General features: G+C 43.3%; 1 protein-coding gene across 16 annotated transcripts in view; it reads left to right on the top strand.

The window, feature by feature from the left end:
* The window catches only part of LOC147211328 (R3H domain-containing protein 1-like), a 48,281-nt gene extending 44,440 nt beyond the window's left edge, over positions 1-3,841 (top strand). For 8 of the 16 annotated variants that reach the window (XM_086125913.1, XM_086125940.1, XM_086125923.1 and 5 more), the window contains 4 exons: positions 115-262; positions 1,746-1,828; positions 1,917-2,019; positions 2,801-3,841. In XM_086125913.1, the coding sequence (XP_085982039.1) occupies positions 115-262; positions 1,746-1,828; positions 1,917-2,019; positions 2,801-3,069 (603 nt within the window). In that variant the 3' untranslated portion in view covers positions 3,070-3,841. Of the gene's footprint in view, positions 1-114; positions 263-1,745; positions 1,829-1,916; positions 2,033-2,797 lie in introns of those variants that run through there. The other 8 variants (XM_086125984.1, XM_086125870.1, XM_086125879.1 and 5 more) reach the window with 7 other exon arrangements.
* The last annotated feature ends 14,324 nt before the right edge of the window (positions 3,842-18,165 follow it).

The following is an 18,165-nucleotide window of genomic DNA, read 5'->3' as shown; positions in this document are numbered from 1 at the left end:
ATTGCACTTTAGTGTAGAGCTGTTGATGCGGTGAGACATTTGTTCATCTTTGAATGAAATCGTTTGTGTTTCTCCCCATTGTTGTTGACTGCACCACTGGTATGTTGCGTGTAGAGCAGCCTGCTTTCATCTCCGGCGCTCACATCCTCGTCGGGACCGCCGCCCAATATCAAGGGCCTCCCAACAGGCATCTCGTCCATCCCCGTCATGACCCACCAGCACCAACTGCAGCTCCCTACAGACTTCTGCCATAGTGGACCAGGTCAGCAAGTGCGCAAACATGAAAAATGCTATTATTGGACAGTTTGGTGGGATGAAATAACTTTTATTCTTTGGTCGAAATCCACATGGACTGCTCTGGATAATGAAGCAGCTGTGCAAGTCAGGTCTCACCACTCAAAAATATTGACACCTATGACGTACGAGACACTAACATTTCCTGTTTCGTTGCGTGTGAAACATTATTTTGTACTAATTTTCTTATTAAATTGCCAGCTATTTTGCTGATCAACTTTGGATACGCGCCGCGTTGACGTGGTTCCAGCGAGACCTCTGTGAAGTGTACTCAGTCACCCAAGCACTTTTAATTCCCGTCTTTAACGATGACATTACGTTGGCTTCTCCGGTTTTCCCTCTGTTAATTACTCCTCGTAATCCCTTCGCAAGGACGATGCTTGTAAGAAGTGTTGCTCATTCGCCGCCATGGAGGCTGTGACTACTGACTAACGTGTTTAGCAGGCAGTAATAACCAGCCGCAGTCCGTTCCTTAACTTGTTATCGCGAGCCGCTGTGGCATCTGTCCTCGACCTGCCAACGACCCCGCTTCAGGATACGCAAGCAGCCTGGGGAAGCTTTTTGGGATGGTCTCTGCCATTCTATTATTTAAAAAATAAATAAATGAATACAACTCAGTAAAGTTCTTCATGATTATGGGTTTGATATTGATTCTCATTGACTTTTCGATTTAATTTTGCACAGTATTTTTTTTAAGTATGGTGTATGATTCACTTCTCCGTATAGTTGGTCGGTTGACCACCTGGTGGCGGCGGTCCGGCGTAAGATTGAAATGTGAAAGGTTTTTGCCCATCAAATCAAGTTATGATTGATGTCTAATTTATGCACAGTTGGCAGCAAATAACAAATGGCGACAACACGAAAAGGTGACATGATAAAATGTTATCGATCGTCTTTGAGCTATTTGTTGACATATTGCCCACCTCTTCTAATGTAATAAGTGCTACTCACGGGCTTATTCTTTATCCTCTGCAAAGAACGAATAATGCTGCCATGCCAAGAAGACGAGAAAGCTGCTGAGCCTCACACACATTTTTTGTACACTAATTTAACTGTTCAAGCTCACAGATTCACTGGAGTCTATCTCAGCTGACCCAGTGAAAGGCCACCCAAGACTGGTCACCGGTCAGTCGCAGGATATGAAATTATGGCATTCTGTTTTTAGTTATTTTTAGCACAATCTCCCAAGTTCTTTGGTATTCGGTTTGGATGGTATTATTTCTCTAAAAATCCTTCCTACATGTAATAAACGGTTTAACCCTGTAGTTAAGTACAGAAATATTCCCGCAGCGCCAAAGGAGTACATCCAATGTGCTGTAAACCATTGTTCTATGAGACGTTACACTCGTGCTTTTTTTGTTGTTGTTTTCACTCACTTCAATGTGGCTTAGTCCAAATGAAAAAATGTTGGAAAAGCTCATGTCATGTCTAAATGATGTCGGCATGTCTAGGTGAAGCCCACTACTCTCTCCTGGGCCAGCCTATGCAGTTTAAGCCGCTCATCCACACGACACACATGGTGACCAAACATCAGGTATGCTAATTGTCTCTTATTTCATCTTGAGACTGTCGGAGCCGCACTGGCAGTCGGACAGATGTTTTCATGCATTTGCCTCCCACAGATATCCGTTCACAGTTACCCTTTCTCGTCAGGGTCCAATGGGAGTTTGGCGTGGTGGTCATGGAAGGAAGGCCAGCAGAAAATCTTTCCCGACAGATCACAGTGTAGGTGAAGCAGGTAATGTGAAATCCAGAGGGAGGCTTCAGTTAATTTAACCCTGCAGTTATTTGAGATTTCTCGCAGGTAGCTGACAGATTTTTCTCTCACGGCGACCATATTAAAAAAAAAAAAAAAAACATTAAATTAGACTGAAACCTTTTCTCAAGGACATGATATTCAAAATATAAATGAACACTTGTTGTTAGGCATCATTAGCAAAGGAACAGCAAGAAGTTGCCCCCCCCCCCAAATTTCTTAACTGTGTCTATTTTAGCTCCCTGTATACCATAGAATATGTGCACATAAGCAGTAGAAATGACAACCAGGGCAGAATTTGCACCTGGCAGTAGAACCGGCAGCCCCCATGGATATGCGATGAATGAATTTGTGCTGATCATTTCAAATGGCATGTCAGTTTTTGGGGGGGTTTTCCTTATTTTTTTGCGGGGGTGCACTCCCCGATGCATTTTGTACACTTTGCAGGTGTGCTCGTCAAAAATCTAGCTCGTGCAATCAAGGAGACTGCCTGCTTGCAGCCCAGAGCGTTGCACATTAATGCTTGGAGTGGTGCAGATGCTTTTTTTTTTTTCCTTTGTCTGACTGTCATTTTTGCCACTTTTTGAATACATAATCACGTACTGCGATTGCCTATTCCGCACACATTTGAAGCTGACATCGGCGGTTTATTGAAGCCTCCCCTGGTGCATGTCTGCTGCTTCTCTCCATCCATGACAGTTGTTTTCTTTTCGAGCCGTGTTGCTGATGCTGTTGTGTATTTGTCAGCAGTGAGCAGTCCTCAAGAGGGGACCGGCAAGACAGCTTCTCAAAATCTCCTGCCACAAATCTGCAAAAGACAAGAATTGACGCAGCGTCAGCCCTGGCTGTGCTACAGCCGAGACTCTCCCAGCCTAAAGCTGGCCTCACTTTACTCTACCTGTGCCACGGCGCAACCCAACACATTGCATTACCACAGCAGCCCGCAGCCCCATTTTTACCCGGGAACTCACTCACCCAGACTTAGGTGCGGGGAGCTGTGCGACCAAACCGGCTCATAGCTGCTTAGTTGTTGGTGCATCAGTGGAACGCCATGTGGTTGAACCTCCAGCCTCTGCTGCCTCACTTTGGACTGTTTCAGCACCACATCAGTATAATTGTTTGAACAGTGAATGTTTTCTTGTGTTATTTTATTTTCGGGTTTTTTCTCAATCCGACCAACTGTGCTGGTTGTAGATTGAGCACCGTGTTGTTCGTAAAGCATATTTTGACTTCATCTCAATTTGCTACCTTTTCTCATACCTAAGGTATATTGTAAGGTATCGTCTTTTCACAATTGCAAATGTTCTGACTGAGGAATTTGGGATTCATCGACCAGTTTGAAAGTTAATCACGCTTTTTTTTTTCTTTTTCATGAGCAGGTTTCTTCGTATGACAGAATAATGTCAAATTCAACAACTTGTGAAAAATGAGAGTTAACACTCGTGATTGGAGCCGTCACCCAGCATCCACTCGCAATGAGAGCCCAAACAATCAACACTGGGTGTATAGCCACAGCTATAAGTGTCGCATTTGCACTGTAGTGATGTGCAAGATCTGACTGGCGTTGAATGGCTGTAACCTCCATTTATATTTTATTGTTAACCTTTGTTGCACTCGACCAGGCCACTTTGATTGTTTTAATTCAACGCAAATTATATGCACACGAAAAATGCAAGCGTTTTTGGTACCTGGCTGTTTTGGGAGTGTGGGGGGATTCCTGTTTGTGTGACACACGGGAGTGACTGTTTGTGTGTTTTGTGGTTGTTTAAACTAATAAACGTTTTCACTACACATGTTGATTCTTTTTTTTCTTTGTAATTCAATGGACATTTCATCAATCACAGATTATTTCAGGAATGCACAGAACCTGTAACAATACTGAAGAATGACTATACGTTCCAATGATGTTTACAGAAACATTTTGTAGGGGGAAAAAAAAAATTGACAAAATTGTATGCAATCCAATACTTCAAATAATTGCTACCCATTTGAAAGATAATGCTCAGATACTCCTCATAGCAAATATTTTTGCACACGTTGGTTAGAGTCACTCCTGCTTCAGTTTTCCAAGTAGTTCACTGCTGTACTCAGCAATTCACTCACTCCCACTGGAGACTCAAGATAGAGTAGCAGGTGTTTTTCTATTGTTATTTCATGGAAAATGCTATCTGCACTAACCGCACAATGTAGCATTCACGTGTTGTCAATGGTGCCATTGTGTACATTTCATAGACTAATTGGTACTCTTGGGAACAATTTGGAGGGTACGCTTTGAGAGGCTGGGGAATATTTACTGTATTTACAATTTATATTTACATGGTGTGCAGCTTTCTCGCAGACAGGACAGGTTGATCAACATGAACCAAGTAGATAATGAGCCGAGGTTTGTCTTATTTTAAAAACAACAAAGTTAATCATTGTCACAGAATGGAAGGACGGCGGCATTGCTGCGCTGCACACCAAGGGGGTCTATTGGAAAACACTTTGAACGACTTTGGGAAACTAACCTTTGATATCGCCGTATTTTTTTAGACATGAACAGAGGACAAATTGCAAGAGACCTGTCAGACTCTTTATTTTTCTCTCCTATTTTTGAAGAGAAAGATGTGCACTTACCGTCTTTGTCCACCAGGTGGCGGAGTTGTACTGCCAGTCACTTCAACAATCGAGTTCCATGTTGATCGCTCGGAGTTTATTTTGTTTGCTTGGTATCATACAGACGTTGATTCAAGTGAAACATGACGCATGAATATAGACTAGCCAGAGGCAAATGAAACAAATGAAGCACATTCATTTAAAGTCATCTATTCGTGTGTGCGTGCGTGTGTGTGTGTGTGTGTGCGCGCGTGTGTGTGCGTGTATGTAATACTGCGATTCATTTGAATGCAGGCAATCCATGCAAAAACTGCAAGTTTTAATTAACCTGCTCGCTCGCAAAAACGGGATGAAATTCAATAAGGGTTAGTTATCATTCAACGGCATTCCACTTTTAGACGTCCTGTTCGCCATGCATTTGTAATGTGTAATTTGACAGTGCATTTGCAATAAATTGGATTACACCACAGTACATATGCTGGCCTGCATGTACTGTAGCCATAAATGTTTGTCCCCCCCGCTGTGGGCGCTCAGTGAGTGCATGTACAGTTTTATTGACGCTAACCACAATGTAATGAGCATTTATGAGTCTCTACTTTCTTTACCTGTATGTGTCTTTAGCATACACTTGAATAAACAAATCCAAGAGCAGTATGAGTGTGTTCTTCCTTTTTAGTGTGTAGCCCCTGAGACAAATTAATGAATGTTACATTGATAGGGCCTGCCTCCATTTTCCATCGCGTAATTGAGTCATTATGTAAAAAGAAGCCCATTGCCACCATACTCCTGACCTCAGACAATCACTCATCTTCTCACACAGGCATGTGCACATGGAGTACGGCAGGTTTCCATGACAACATTGTGGGAAAGGTTGCAGTGAAAACATCCAGCAGGACGTGGAGTTCCTTTTTTTTTTTTTTTTTTTTGCAGCAGCAGTAGTGTTCATTAAAGACGCTGATTTTGAGTGGCGCTCAAGGGCATATGGATGCCCTGGAATACTTCAAGCAACCCCCCCCCCAAAATGTTGTTATGCAGTATATTTATTTATTCACATTGCCGTAACAGTTATAATCAGCAACTCTATGTGACAATTTAAACTCTTACATTCTCAGGAATTTGAATAGCACCCACAATGAAAACCTCCCTGTGTGACTCCATTTGAGGCTGAGAGGTGGCACAGCAACGCGGGGTCATCAAACTGCGAGCCCCAAATGATGGTCCTCCATCACATTGCTTCCATTTGCCCTCATTATGCAGGAAGTGGAATTGCTCTTAGATAGGTTATAGCATACAACAGTGCCTCCCTTGAGGGTGTTTATCCCCCAGAAGCATCAGTTCAGTTTTTTTCCCCCTGATTCCCAATGTGTGTGATGTTAAAGGAGACATATTGGGCATTGTTTTCAATTCCCATGGATCTTTCACTCTACATCCAAACCAAGCTTTCGTACCCTTGGAGCAAGGTAGTTAGAAGAGGAAATGGTATTCTCCAAACAAAGGGCGAACCGTGTGTGTGTGTGCGTGTGTGTGTGTGTGTGTGTGTGTGTGTGTTGTTGGGGAGCAGGCATACCTGAAGGTAATAAAATCAGTTTCAATCAGGAAGTACTTCATACACTTAAATATACAAATGTGTGCATGTGGCATTTGCAGTGGCACTCAAGTGCACTTGTCAGAAGCTAATGCTGTTAGCTAATGCAAGTCCCTGTGCATCTAAAGAAAATGCAGTGCAGCTCTGCTTACCTTTTGGCTTTGACATGATAAAGTTTTTGACAATGTAATAAGATAAGAAGATAAGAAAACCTTTATTTGTCTCACAATGGAGAAATTCCCAATCAAGTCTATGCTGAAAGTGACGTATCTTACACCACCCTGGCTGCCAATTTAGCAAATAAATCGGTCAAACATCCACCGTACATCCCCTTTAAATATCATGGAGGACTTCTCTGACCTCTTTTCTTCAAAGTGACGCTGATGAGAATTCTGCCTGCATGTGCTCTGGCCACAAATAGCATCCGAATCATTTTTGGATAGTTACCCTAAGTGAGACAAGTGTGTGACTTTGAACCCTATGCTCCCTCCTAACAATGATATTTTGTACAAATTCTACATCTTGAAGCAATGAAGGCGTCTTGTATTGAACTATTTGGTGAAATTCGCAGGCCTTAAATTTGTAAAAAATTGTAAATAAAACTTGTAAATTTCCCCAGTGTGGGACAAATAAAGGATATCTTATCTTATCTTACTAATTTGCTGTTGAAGACACAGGAAGTAACACGAGATTCGTTTTACAAAGCAGTTTTACAATTTTCCCTTAAACTAGCAAAATTTAAATATGCAATACCCGATGCAGTGAAACTGTCAAAGTAAAAGACAATCCCCTTTTTGATTTTGAAGTAATACACTTTTCAAACCAGTGTTCCTCATTGGCAACAATCTACAGTGAATTTGAGGCAAAAGTGCATTTGAGCCGGGCTGAATTGAGGGTTGCCGTCATTCAGTAATTCCTGCATCAACTGTGCAGGTGACGTGTTCAGTAAGATTCCGAACTATCATATCGGTTAACACGAGTATCATGAACCTAATACAGTATGACTAAAATAAAGTCAACCTTCTCACCCTGTAAAGATGCATGACAGGCAAAATGAAGAGGGGAAAGCGAAGGTGTTTTCAGGGCACTGTATTATCTGGTGTTGTTTCATCCTGTTCGAAGTACCGTGGTCAAGTCAAGTCAAGTACAACTTTATTGTCAAATGCGCTGTATGTGCAACATACAGCACAAATGAAATTTCTTCCCTCTCAACCAGACAACAAGACAACAAGAGGAGCCGCTGCGGGTGCCCGCGCCGCCATCAAAAGAACTTTTAACATTAAATGAGAAAATAATACAACACAACACATAGGACACAGACAGTCGTGCAATCTTAACCACTTTCCTGCATACACTTTGTTGTTTGAAGCAGTTATAGATGAAAGAGTAGCGAATCAAAGTGTCCTTTTCACCGGTGGAACAAAGACGTCATGCTGAAAATGTGCCCACGTCTGCTACAAGCTAAGTTTGAAAGCAAACAAGAAGCTGTCGTGTCCATTGACGAAAAAAGAGATTGGCTCTCATCTCCTGTTCCATGTAAATCCGCTTCAATTCCAAGCCGTCCAAGCTGCGACTCCTAGTTCCAAATAAGCATTGGCGCTCTGCGCTGATGCTCCTTTCTTCTCATTATCGGCTCCTCAAGTCATGCATCAATCCAGTCACAGACTGTGCAACAGCACCGACCTTTCCGCTGAACAAAGCGGGGCTGTGAAAATGCTGCCCATTACAGGCGCAAAACACAATCGCTCCGGGGCTGTCCAGCAACGACAGTCAAATAGCGCCGACATTCCTCCCAATCAAAACATTTCTGTCATCTTGAATTCAATGAAAAATGAAAAGACAGAACTCACAATCAATTGCTAGCTTGTTTTCTGGAGTCAGGAAGGTGATCACGTGTAGGATTTGGCCGTTGTTTTCATGGGATATCATTTCTGTCGACTAAGCAGGAGAAGCAGCAAATGTTATGGTTGGTCTGGTTTGTTCCTTTTTCTTAGTCTGCATTCAGTTTTTGCATGCTGGACTTCACTTCTATTTACATGTGTAAACCATAGCATAACGTAACCCCTATACTAGTGTGCACAGATGCATGCTGAGCATTGTGTAAATGCGGTTGTTTAGCTGCTTATGACAATCAGAAAGCAAGTCATGTAGACATGGCGGGCATCTGAAAGCGGCGCATTCTTTCATTCCCTCCAAAAAGCACTTAAACACGGCAACTGTCTATCTCCAAAACCACTAATGCCCCTGGACGTGCATGCTAGCATGCCTCCAAGAGAACCGCGCAATGATTTGATTAGCTCGGCTCAAGTCTTTAACGTCTCCTGGAAATGTCAGCCGAATCATCAAAGCGGCCGCCCCCTTCATAAAGCCTTGATGAAAGGCATTCCCAGCATTCTGGGCCTTCGATGTTGTCCGCTCATAGGCACAGTGTCTCCATCTGCCCGGCATTACCTCTTTTATGGTGCTTTCATAAGTGGAGACAGACCCCAAACAAGAGACAAGTGACATTTCCCCCTCCAAGCCCAGTTGCAGGAATTTCTCGGTTACCGATCTTTACATATCATACTATTATTATATACTTATATATACTTGAAATATTTGGTGCTATTACTGGTCACTGGAGTAAAAATCAGTTTGTTCGTTTTTTAAATCGGGCTCAGTGAAATATTTGTATCCTCATCAGAATGCTTCCGAGCTCCTGCATACAAATGTGCAATCACGCGTGGAATATCATGCATCTCAAATCGACGAACATTTTTTTCTTCTCAGATGCAACACATGCACACACGCCAGTGTGCTTTCATTTTGCACTAACTGACAAGAATATTGGATGAACAAAAGTGTTGCAAAATCTTCATCGCTACACAAGGACTAATGCTAATGTTTTTACCACCAGAGATCTTAGTTTCACAATATTTGTATTCTTGTGTTTGTAGTTTGCAGCTGTGCTTTACTACATTAAGATAAGAAGATAAGAAACACCTTTATTTGTCTCACAATGAAGAAATTATTGTCTTATACCGAAAGCTGTTTCTCATAGTTTTGCATCGTTAGCTACAGGGTAGCAGATACTGTGAGGAGTTTGTATCTTTTTCCTGCACTCCCACGTTCCAAACAGATCAAGATCCTTCAAGAGGGAAGACTATTGAAATTGTTGATCGATGTGCAAGCGATTGTGAATGAATGTTCATGTTTATGTTCCCGGCAATTGACTGGCAACATAAGATGTATGTGCACGGATCGATGGGTCGCAAAAAAACAAAAATGATGGATCCTGAGCCACATGGGTGAAAATAGTTCTCGCTATGTTGCAGTTTAGGTCAACACTACCGCAGCCACACGAAGAGCTAGTAATCAAGAGGTATTAAGCAAGTTTGCAAACGGGCTGGCACCACGCACCTCCTGAATGGATTCTCTTTTTTGAGTGTTGCTGCGATTGAATCCACACCCGGAGTCAGGATGGCAAAAGTTTAGAATAGTTTTTTTTAAAGGGTTGCTTTGGTCACAGAATCACAGACATTCATTCTCCCTGCCATCAAGCTGACAGATATGATGATTGTCCCCGCATGTGGTTCATGTAGAGATGCTAATGAAGACATTGTATCATGCGCCATTAACCGCCAAAATCACACACGGGCGCACACACGCACGCACGCACGCACACAGACACACACACACCCACAAACACACACACACACACACACGCACACAAACCTCCCTGTAGAATCAGGTCATCCCTGGAATGATTCATCATTCAGCCTATTAAACAGACGCGCACACACATGGACACATTCAGCGTGCCTCATTACATGAGTGTGTATCCATGCCTGAACAGCGCAAGTGACTGATGGGAGGCAACTGGCACGCTTACTGTACTTGAACGCATCATTGCCTTCCTCCTCTATGCGGCGCCCCCCCCCCCCCCCCGCCCCCCTTCAGTACATTGAGCTGAGGATATGAAGCTAATGATTCATTAAGAAAAAATGTCATGCGTTCGTAAGCTATGAGGGCACTAAAAAATGGTGGGGGGCTTCCAATCAGTTGTATACCTCAGAAACTGACAGGACCTTATCATTGGAATTCTCCCAGCACTTCTTGAACTCATTTTCTCTTAAGTGATGTATTTTCAGAAGACTCATACACTAAAAAGTGAAACACCAACCTGACCTTTGACAAGTTAAGCACACATGTCGATTGTGGATTGTGACCAGTCTGATGATCTAAGCGACCCCTCGCATGACGAAGAAAAAGACTGCTGCGTGCTTACTATTCTTACAGTGTGTGGTGTATTTGTCGACTGAAAGACAGCCCGTCACATGTACAACAATATGTCGTAACATCGATACTGACCTGCGACAGGAAGTGAGGTGCAACAGTGCATCCAGACTGATGGAGAATGGAAAGAAAGAGCAGGAGTAGGAGAAGAAACTAGTTAGCTTATCTGCTAACTAGCTTGCGATGGTTGTTATATCTGTTGTGGTGAATGACTTGAGATTAGACACGCTGTACAAGCAGGTGCTCCCCGATTTGTGTCTGGAAACAGCGCCAGGTTCAGCAGGCTTCCTGATTGGCTAAGATTCCGTTTTACCTCACAACCTCAGAGTCCATGGCTTACTGTACGTCTTTAAGAGCAAGAAAGGGAAAATGTTCATGTTTGGTCCAATTGTCGACCTCCAATTTATATGCCTAGCCCTCAGTGGATGAATACCTGAGGTCATGGGAGGTCATATATCATTTCCCCATTCCATTCAGGTTATGTCAATCTTATCATCCAATTGTGGGGATGATTCCTTCTGTCGCTCAAGTCAACTGAGCCTTGTCATACCTTTGCCCTGAATGAGGTATGAGAATAAAACGTCAAGTTGGAAGGAAGTGAACACTTATTCCTCGTAAGAAAAACCACAAAGAAGAATTGAGTCCGTCGGTTCACTGAAGTATTATTCCTGCCTTCCTATCTTTTTAGCCACTGCTGTCGCCAAGCAACCTTGACGCTACAGCTGCACGATTACAGTCGCAGTGGGGGCGGTTGGAAATCGACGCTGCTACTCAACAGAATCCAAATAAACATGAAGCATAATGGTCCTATACAGTCATGCATGGATCAGGTAGAGGGGGATTAAATGGAGCATTCAATCAGACGGCTTCAAACTGCTCCACGTTAGCAGTCATGTATCATGTATCCATTTTGCCATAACTAACTCTGTTCTTACAATTTGTGCATTTTTCCTTTCAAATGGCACGACACCTCCAACCAGCCATCAATAGTTTTCAGGAAAAACATTTATTTACAGTCTGCCCTTAATTTTAGTCGCTGATGTGAAAACCGTTAAGGGAATCCTTGTGTGTGTGTGTGTGTGTGGCCCAGCTGTAAATGTCAGTGCGTCAGTGATTGAATGCATGTCGACAAGAGATAACTCAGGGGCAGCAGACCCACTGACCTAGACTCGTCGCTCACCTCAAGTCCTACTTGAGCCGCAGGCTGAAATCACATCAGAATTGGAATTTATTTGTTCCCCATTCTTGAGTCTTTTTTTTTTTATGAGAGCATTTCAGAAGGGAGTATTAAGTGTGCCACTGTTAAATGCTATCACTGATAATTCACCACTGGTAGGTACAGTAGTGCCCTGCTTTTTAGTTTTGTATTATTTATTTATTTTTTTAATAGTCACATTATTACTTAATACAGTGGCACTACAGACATAACAATATCTCCACTGACAATCGTGGGTCAACTTGTCTGCAGGGCCGCCGCTAACCAAATCGCATGCCCCAGCCCCAGCTGTTGTTCCAAATGCCACGAAAATACTTGTTGACAAACCGTGCGAGCGGCAGTTTTTCATGCAGCAAAACTAGCTTGTTGACAGGCGACAGGCGGGATTCTGATGGAAAATAAGGACGACGATGATGAGCAACAGCAATGTGCAAACTGTGTGAAGGACGTTTTTTTTGTGCCTCCAAACTATTCTGTCGACGGGAGGGGGGACAAAATTGGATGAAGCGGTGCCACTCATGCACGATGGGGCCAGACGGGAGCGGTGACCCTGCTTTTCTGTCATCGTGCCAAGGGGAAGCTGGGCAAACTGTGTCACGTTACGTGGTGGACCCCAAAAAGCAGGCAGGAGGGAGGAGCAGGGTGTATTTGACGAATTGTATTTAAAACAAAGAAAACTAAATCCAAAACAAAGTCCAAAGTAACAAACAAAAACCATGACTTAAACAAAAACTATCAATAACCAAAACACTACCAGAACAAACATGACAGCAGCAAAGGAACAGCAAACAAACGAACATGACAGTAGCAAGAGCAAACAATGACCCGACACTGAGTGTTCGGGCTGGGAGTCCTTTTAAAGCCCTAATTACCTATGACCAACAGGTGTGCAGCTGCCGGGGGAGCCCTACAGTGCCACCTGTTGGTGCCTAAACCGAATCATGACAGTACCCCTCCCTCAAGGGACGGATCCCAGACGTCCCGAAGTTGTCCAGAAGGCTTGCCTCGCCGGGGAACAGGAACTAAAAGCGACGGCGACCTTCGCCTCGCCGAAATAACGGAACAAGAAGCGACGGCAACCCTTGCCTCGCCGGAGAACAGGCACAAAAGCGACGGTGACCTTCACCTCGCCAGGGAACAGGAACAAAAGCGACGGCAATCCTCCAGCAAGGCTGGGCGTGGACGGAGCTCGACGTAACGGGGGACACGGAACAGCCGGACGTGAACAGGGGCTCGGCCTGACGTGGGCGTGGACGTGGCACGGCTCGTCGTCGACGTGAATGTGACTCAGCTCCAACAGACACGTGACGAGCCTCGGCTCAACGTGGACGGGGACGGGGCTCGGCCCACCGTAGACGCGGCTTGATGAGACGAAAACAGGACAGCCGCATCACCAGCGCTGCCTGAAAGGAGAAAGGGGTGTTGCTGCCGGGGGAGCCCTACAGTGCCACCTGTTGGTCCCTAAACCGAATCATGACAAACTGTCACTTTATCTGCATTGCGGTTGCAAGCGCTTCTCCTTGTCTTGTCATTTTAATTATGGTGAATAACTAAAATAATACGAATAACACGTACATACAGTGGACATAACCACTTGCGGTTACCAGCTTCACCTCGTGTCCGAATAAGCTAGCATTTTCCTTCCAACATGTCAGATGTACATGCTTAGGATTGTCCATCTTGTTTTTTGTAACTTTCCACTGGATGTTTTACACTCAGTGACATTTTTTACGATGCAAATTACATGAAAGTTACTGCTGAGGGTCCCTGTGGAGATTTTCTACTGATCCTCTGTCAAGGTTACCTGAAGATCATCTCCGCTGCATATGATGCGTCAAAATACTGTACTTTCATTTTGACTATTTCCATGCTGAGGGATTTTTTTGCTTTCCATGGTAGAGAGAGAGAGAGATATTATCTGATCCGCTTATCCTCATGGAGATCGTTGGCGTGCTGGAGTCTATCCCAGCTGTCTATCCCAGCATCTTTTAAAGCAAAAGGATAAGTAAAAAAAAATAAAAAATAAAAAAATTAAAAAATAATAATTGAAAGAATTGTACACTAAAACGTGTGGAATCTTTGTACCTCAAAAGTCTGCCATTTTCAAGCTGCTTTGTTCAACCACTAAGATTGCATGATCAAAGATGGGGGCGGTCATTCATTTTTAAATATGAGAGGATTTTCATTCATTCACTGCCGGCGGTGGACATGTGCATCTAATGGTGTTTTTAGTGTTGCAGCAACCACCCAACTTGGCAATTGAGCCTTGATATTTGTGGGGGAAAAAAATAGAATTAGCCAAATTTTGACGAAGAAGGTTTTGGCCCGACGGCAGCGAAAAGTGTAACTTTCAATGTCGGATTATTTGTCATCAAAACGTACACACACAGTATTCCTCCAGAGTACATTGTTATATTGACAACAGAACTCAGCAGTTTGACTGTATTATTCGTCCAGAATCACACCAAGACTTGTCTTTCTGAACCAAGAGATTTTGCTATTTGCTGTTGAGTGATGCGCATATTGTTTTGCAATTTTCAATTCTGATCAAGGAAATGGACCAAAGTGATTGAGAAAAACTGTAAATGGCATGTTTTCCAGTATTTATGAGTAGAGTGGACAACGTGGCACCATATTTACACAAATCTCAAAACTAAAATAAAATCAACAAACTCGTGCTGCTCTTATTCCTGTCACTAATCTCTGTTAAATTATGGTTCTATTTAGATATATACTGTAAGTGGTTTGACTTTTTTTATGTGATATACCTACTTCATGTAACTTGTTATGATCTCAGGTTTTGGACAGGTGCGATAGTGATTTGACCGCCGTGTAAATGGCTGATGATCTCATCGACTAACAGGTGAATGGACTAACAATTGGCCTTGCATGGCTCAAGCCAGAGGGCAGCCATCTTACGTTGCCATTGGTGCTGACAACTTCTGTTCTGTATTTTTTTTCATTGAAAACAATGTTATCAGTCCGTGTTTTCCACCAGAATGCCTGTATGGAAGAATGACAGCCTCTCAATGAATGAACTTCACAGTTTGCATCGACAATTCAGAGTATATTATCACAATATGTGCATCGTGACTTAGAGAGGTTTGGTTGACATTTCACAGTGAATTTTGTTCCGATGGGCTTCGCTTTCATTTTATTGTTGAGGCTTCTGACAACATGATGCAGACTTTGAGCAGCACTCGGAGATGTAAAATCTTATAACGGAAAATTCAGAATCACATTCTGAGCAAAGAAATGTGCGCCTTTATTGGTATAACCATACGCCACACATTGTACAGTTTTCGCCGTAGACACACAAAAAAATAATGCACAAACGTCCTGGAGAAATCAATGTTTTCAAGAGAGATGTGCGTAGTGAGCGGCAATGTGAGGTGGCTGCTCTGGCAAATAAGCGACGTCGGTGGTCCATTCATATATACGTCTATGGATGTTGCTCACCGTGGTCAAAGGAATGCTTGGGGACTTTGTATGAATGCTCAGATGCATGGAAAATTAGACGCAACATTGCTCCAGAGTACACTGTTAGTTTGACAACATGACTAAGCAATTTGACTGACTTAAAGTGACACCAAGACTTGCTGTTCTGATGGCACTGGCATGCTCACTGACACAAATATTTACTTTTGCGCAATGTACTTGGGATTTTGTGAACAAAAATGGCTTTTGCAGGGGAACTTTGATGCTTTGCTATTTGTATGAATTGTTTTGAGAAATGCACTTACCGTTTTGCAAATTTCAATTCTGATCTTTGAAATGTATCAAAGCGACTGAGAAAAACTGTTTCATGTCTTTGAAATGCGGGAGGAATTTGCAGTTCCCAGAGAAACTCAACGCAAGCAAGGTGAGAGCCTGTAAACTCCATACAGGAAGACTGTAGAAGAAAGGAAGACTTGAGTCCCGAATCCCCGAATTGTGAGCGGAATAGGGAGGCGCTCACGCCTATTTCCTCGCACTACCCAAATGGTAATGGTGTAAAATGGATGAAAGCGCATTGTTTTAGCAGAGAAAATTCCAAATCTATAATTTTCGGTGTTTATTGTTCAGTATTTGTTTTTTAAATTGAGTCAATGTGTTCCGCGATGAAAACAATTTCCGTTTGATTTGTGAATGAAATCAGTCTGCAATTTGTCAAATGTTGAGAGACTGCAACAATAGAGATTAGCACAAACCAGTGCTGTCACCCGGGTGGTGAAGCTCCACAATCTCTTGCATCAGATAGAATTTAAATGAGGCCAAATGCACATGTGGTGAAGAAACGGCAGCCAGATAGCAGAGTGGGTAAAATCCCCCGTCCCCCACTCTCCTGGCAGTGTTTTGTCCTCCAGGCACAGTTTCCACACAACAGACGGGACTCCTGCCTCGCAGTCTGCAGGGTGGAGCTGTATCAGTGTAAAATAATAATAATAAGAAGAAATCTACCAGCCACACCAAGCGGACAAAAATGAAAGAACACATACCGAAAACTGCTTTTTCCTCATTTTTGTTGCATTTACGCCCTGTTGACTCTTGAATAGAAAATGTGTACGTCACTTGTTGGCAAATCTGTGCAGAAATGACTGAATGTATGTGTTGTTCACACATCATGAAAGAATTCTCAACGGATCAACGATCAAAGCTGCATTGAAGAACCAGAAACTTACCTGGGTTCAGAGGGTTCAAATATGGAACCTCGAAAAAGCAAGTCACTGTCAATCAATCACTGTGTCTCTAGGTTCCATGCACCAAACAGCAGCCAGGGGGCCCGATCCATTCATCCATTTTCAATGCCGCTTATCCTGAACAGGGTTGCAAGGGGAGGGGGGACTTCGGCGGAAGGCAGACTACCCCCTAAACTGGTCGCCAGGCAGTCGCAGGGCACATGCTGAGAGAAACAGCCATTCGGAGCCACGTCCACACCATGACCGAGTGGGAACCGATCACACGCTGCCTGCACACAAGTCAGGCGAGTGGACCACTACACCATCAGTGAGTGGGGCTCAATCCCAATTGAACAAAACATCTAAAACATCCTAGACATCTTATCTGGTCTGTAACTTACTATGGCTTTTTGTCACTGGGTGTTATGTTCTAAGTATTATACGACTACACATGTATGACTAACTTCTCATGACCCAGAGCAAAGTACAGCAATGGGCCAAATGGAAGTCAAGATGGCGCCCGAGTAGGCAGCCGTCGGCAAGTGCTCTCATGTGTGGTTTTTTGTGTTTTTGTGTTTGTTGTTACGTCGTGTGGACCTGATGTGGACTTTTTTCAGCATTTTTGGCCACGACATTCATCGAGGAGGAAACCCTGTGCTTGGTGGTTGCGCCTTCTCGGCAGCATGGGTATACCAGCACTGTTTTTGACTGGGAGGAATGTCAGCGCCATTTGACTGTCGTTGCTGGACAGTCCCGGGGCGGTTGTGTCTTGCGCCTGTTATGGGCAGCATTTTTCACAGCCCCACTTTGTTCAGCGGAGGGATCGGTGCTGTTGAACGGTCTGCGGCTGGATGGATGTAAGACTTGAGGAGCCGACGATGAGAAGAAAGGAGCGTTAGCGCGGAGCGCCGATGCGGATGTGGAACTGGGAGTCGCGGCTTGGAATTGAAGTGGATTTACATGGGACAGGAGATGTGAGCCAATCTCTTTTTCGTCAATGGACGCTACAGCTTCGTGTTTGCTTTCAAAACTTAGCTTGTAGCAGACGTGTGCACATTTTCAGCATGACGTCTCTGATCCACTTTGATCCTCTCCTCTTTCATCTATAACTGCTTCAGAGAACAAAGTGTATGCAGAAAAGTGGTGAAGATTGCACGACTGTCTGTGTCCTATGTGTTGTGTTGTGTTATTTTTGTTATTTTGACTTCAAAAATGGCGCCGCGTGAGTGGCTGCCTTTCCAGCAGCTCCTGTATTTTGTTGTTCTACTTCTTCCTTTCATAACTTTGCAGCTGTGAATCTGGAATTTCTCCATTGCGAGACCAATAAAGGTTTTCTTATCTTATCTGTAATTTCCTTGAGACTGTTTGAAAAATATTTTTTTCTTATATTTCCAACATTTGAAAATTATATCTGCACTTTTTTTGAACAGTTTTCAACCTCCCTGAATGAGGTCACAACATCAGAAAAGACATAAATAGAGAGATGTGAAGTTAACTGCTGTTAAGATCTTGATTGATTCAGGTGAATGTTTTATAAGGCAGAAAGAAAAAAAAACAGGGACAGCAGCGACATGATGAATGTGAAAGGAGCGTTACCAAGGACAGCAACACAGTCACAGAAGCAAGATTTTCCCAGTCTTATCGAAATGTTTGATGATGACCTCTACAAGAATGATTTATCATGCATATATTGTGTCTTGTGCCAGCCTAAAAACACCAGCTTCCTGTGTTCAAAAATTCTCCAACCAATCTAAAAGAAACACAGTAAGATTTAGGGGGGTTTTCA

This window comes from Hippocampus guttulatus, chromosome 1, assembly GCF_054856545.1.
Source record: "Hippocampus guttulatus isolate MCC_2025c chromosome 1, RoL_Hgut_1.0, whole genome shotgun sequence".
Classification (NCBI taxonomy): domain Eukaryota; kingdom Metazoa; phylum Chordata; class Actinopteri; order Syngnathiformes; family Syngnathidae; genus Hippocampus; species Hippocampus guttulatus.
The sequence above is the reverse complement of the archived record's forward strand: the minus strand, read 5'-3'. Positions and strand labels throughout refer to the sequence as shown.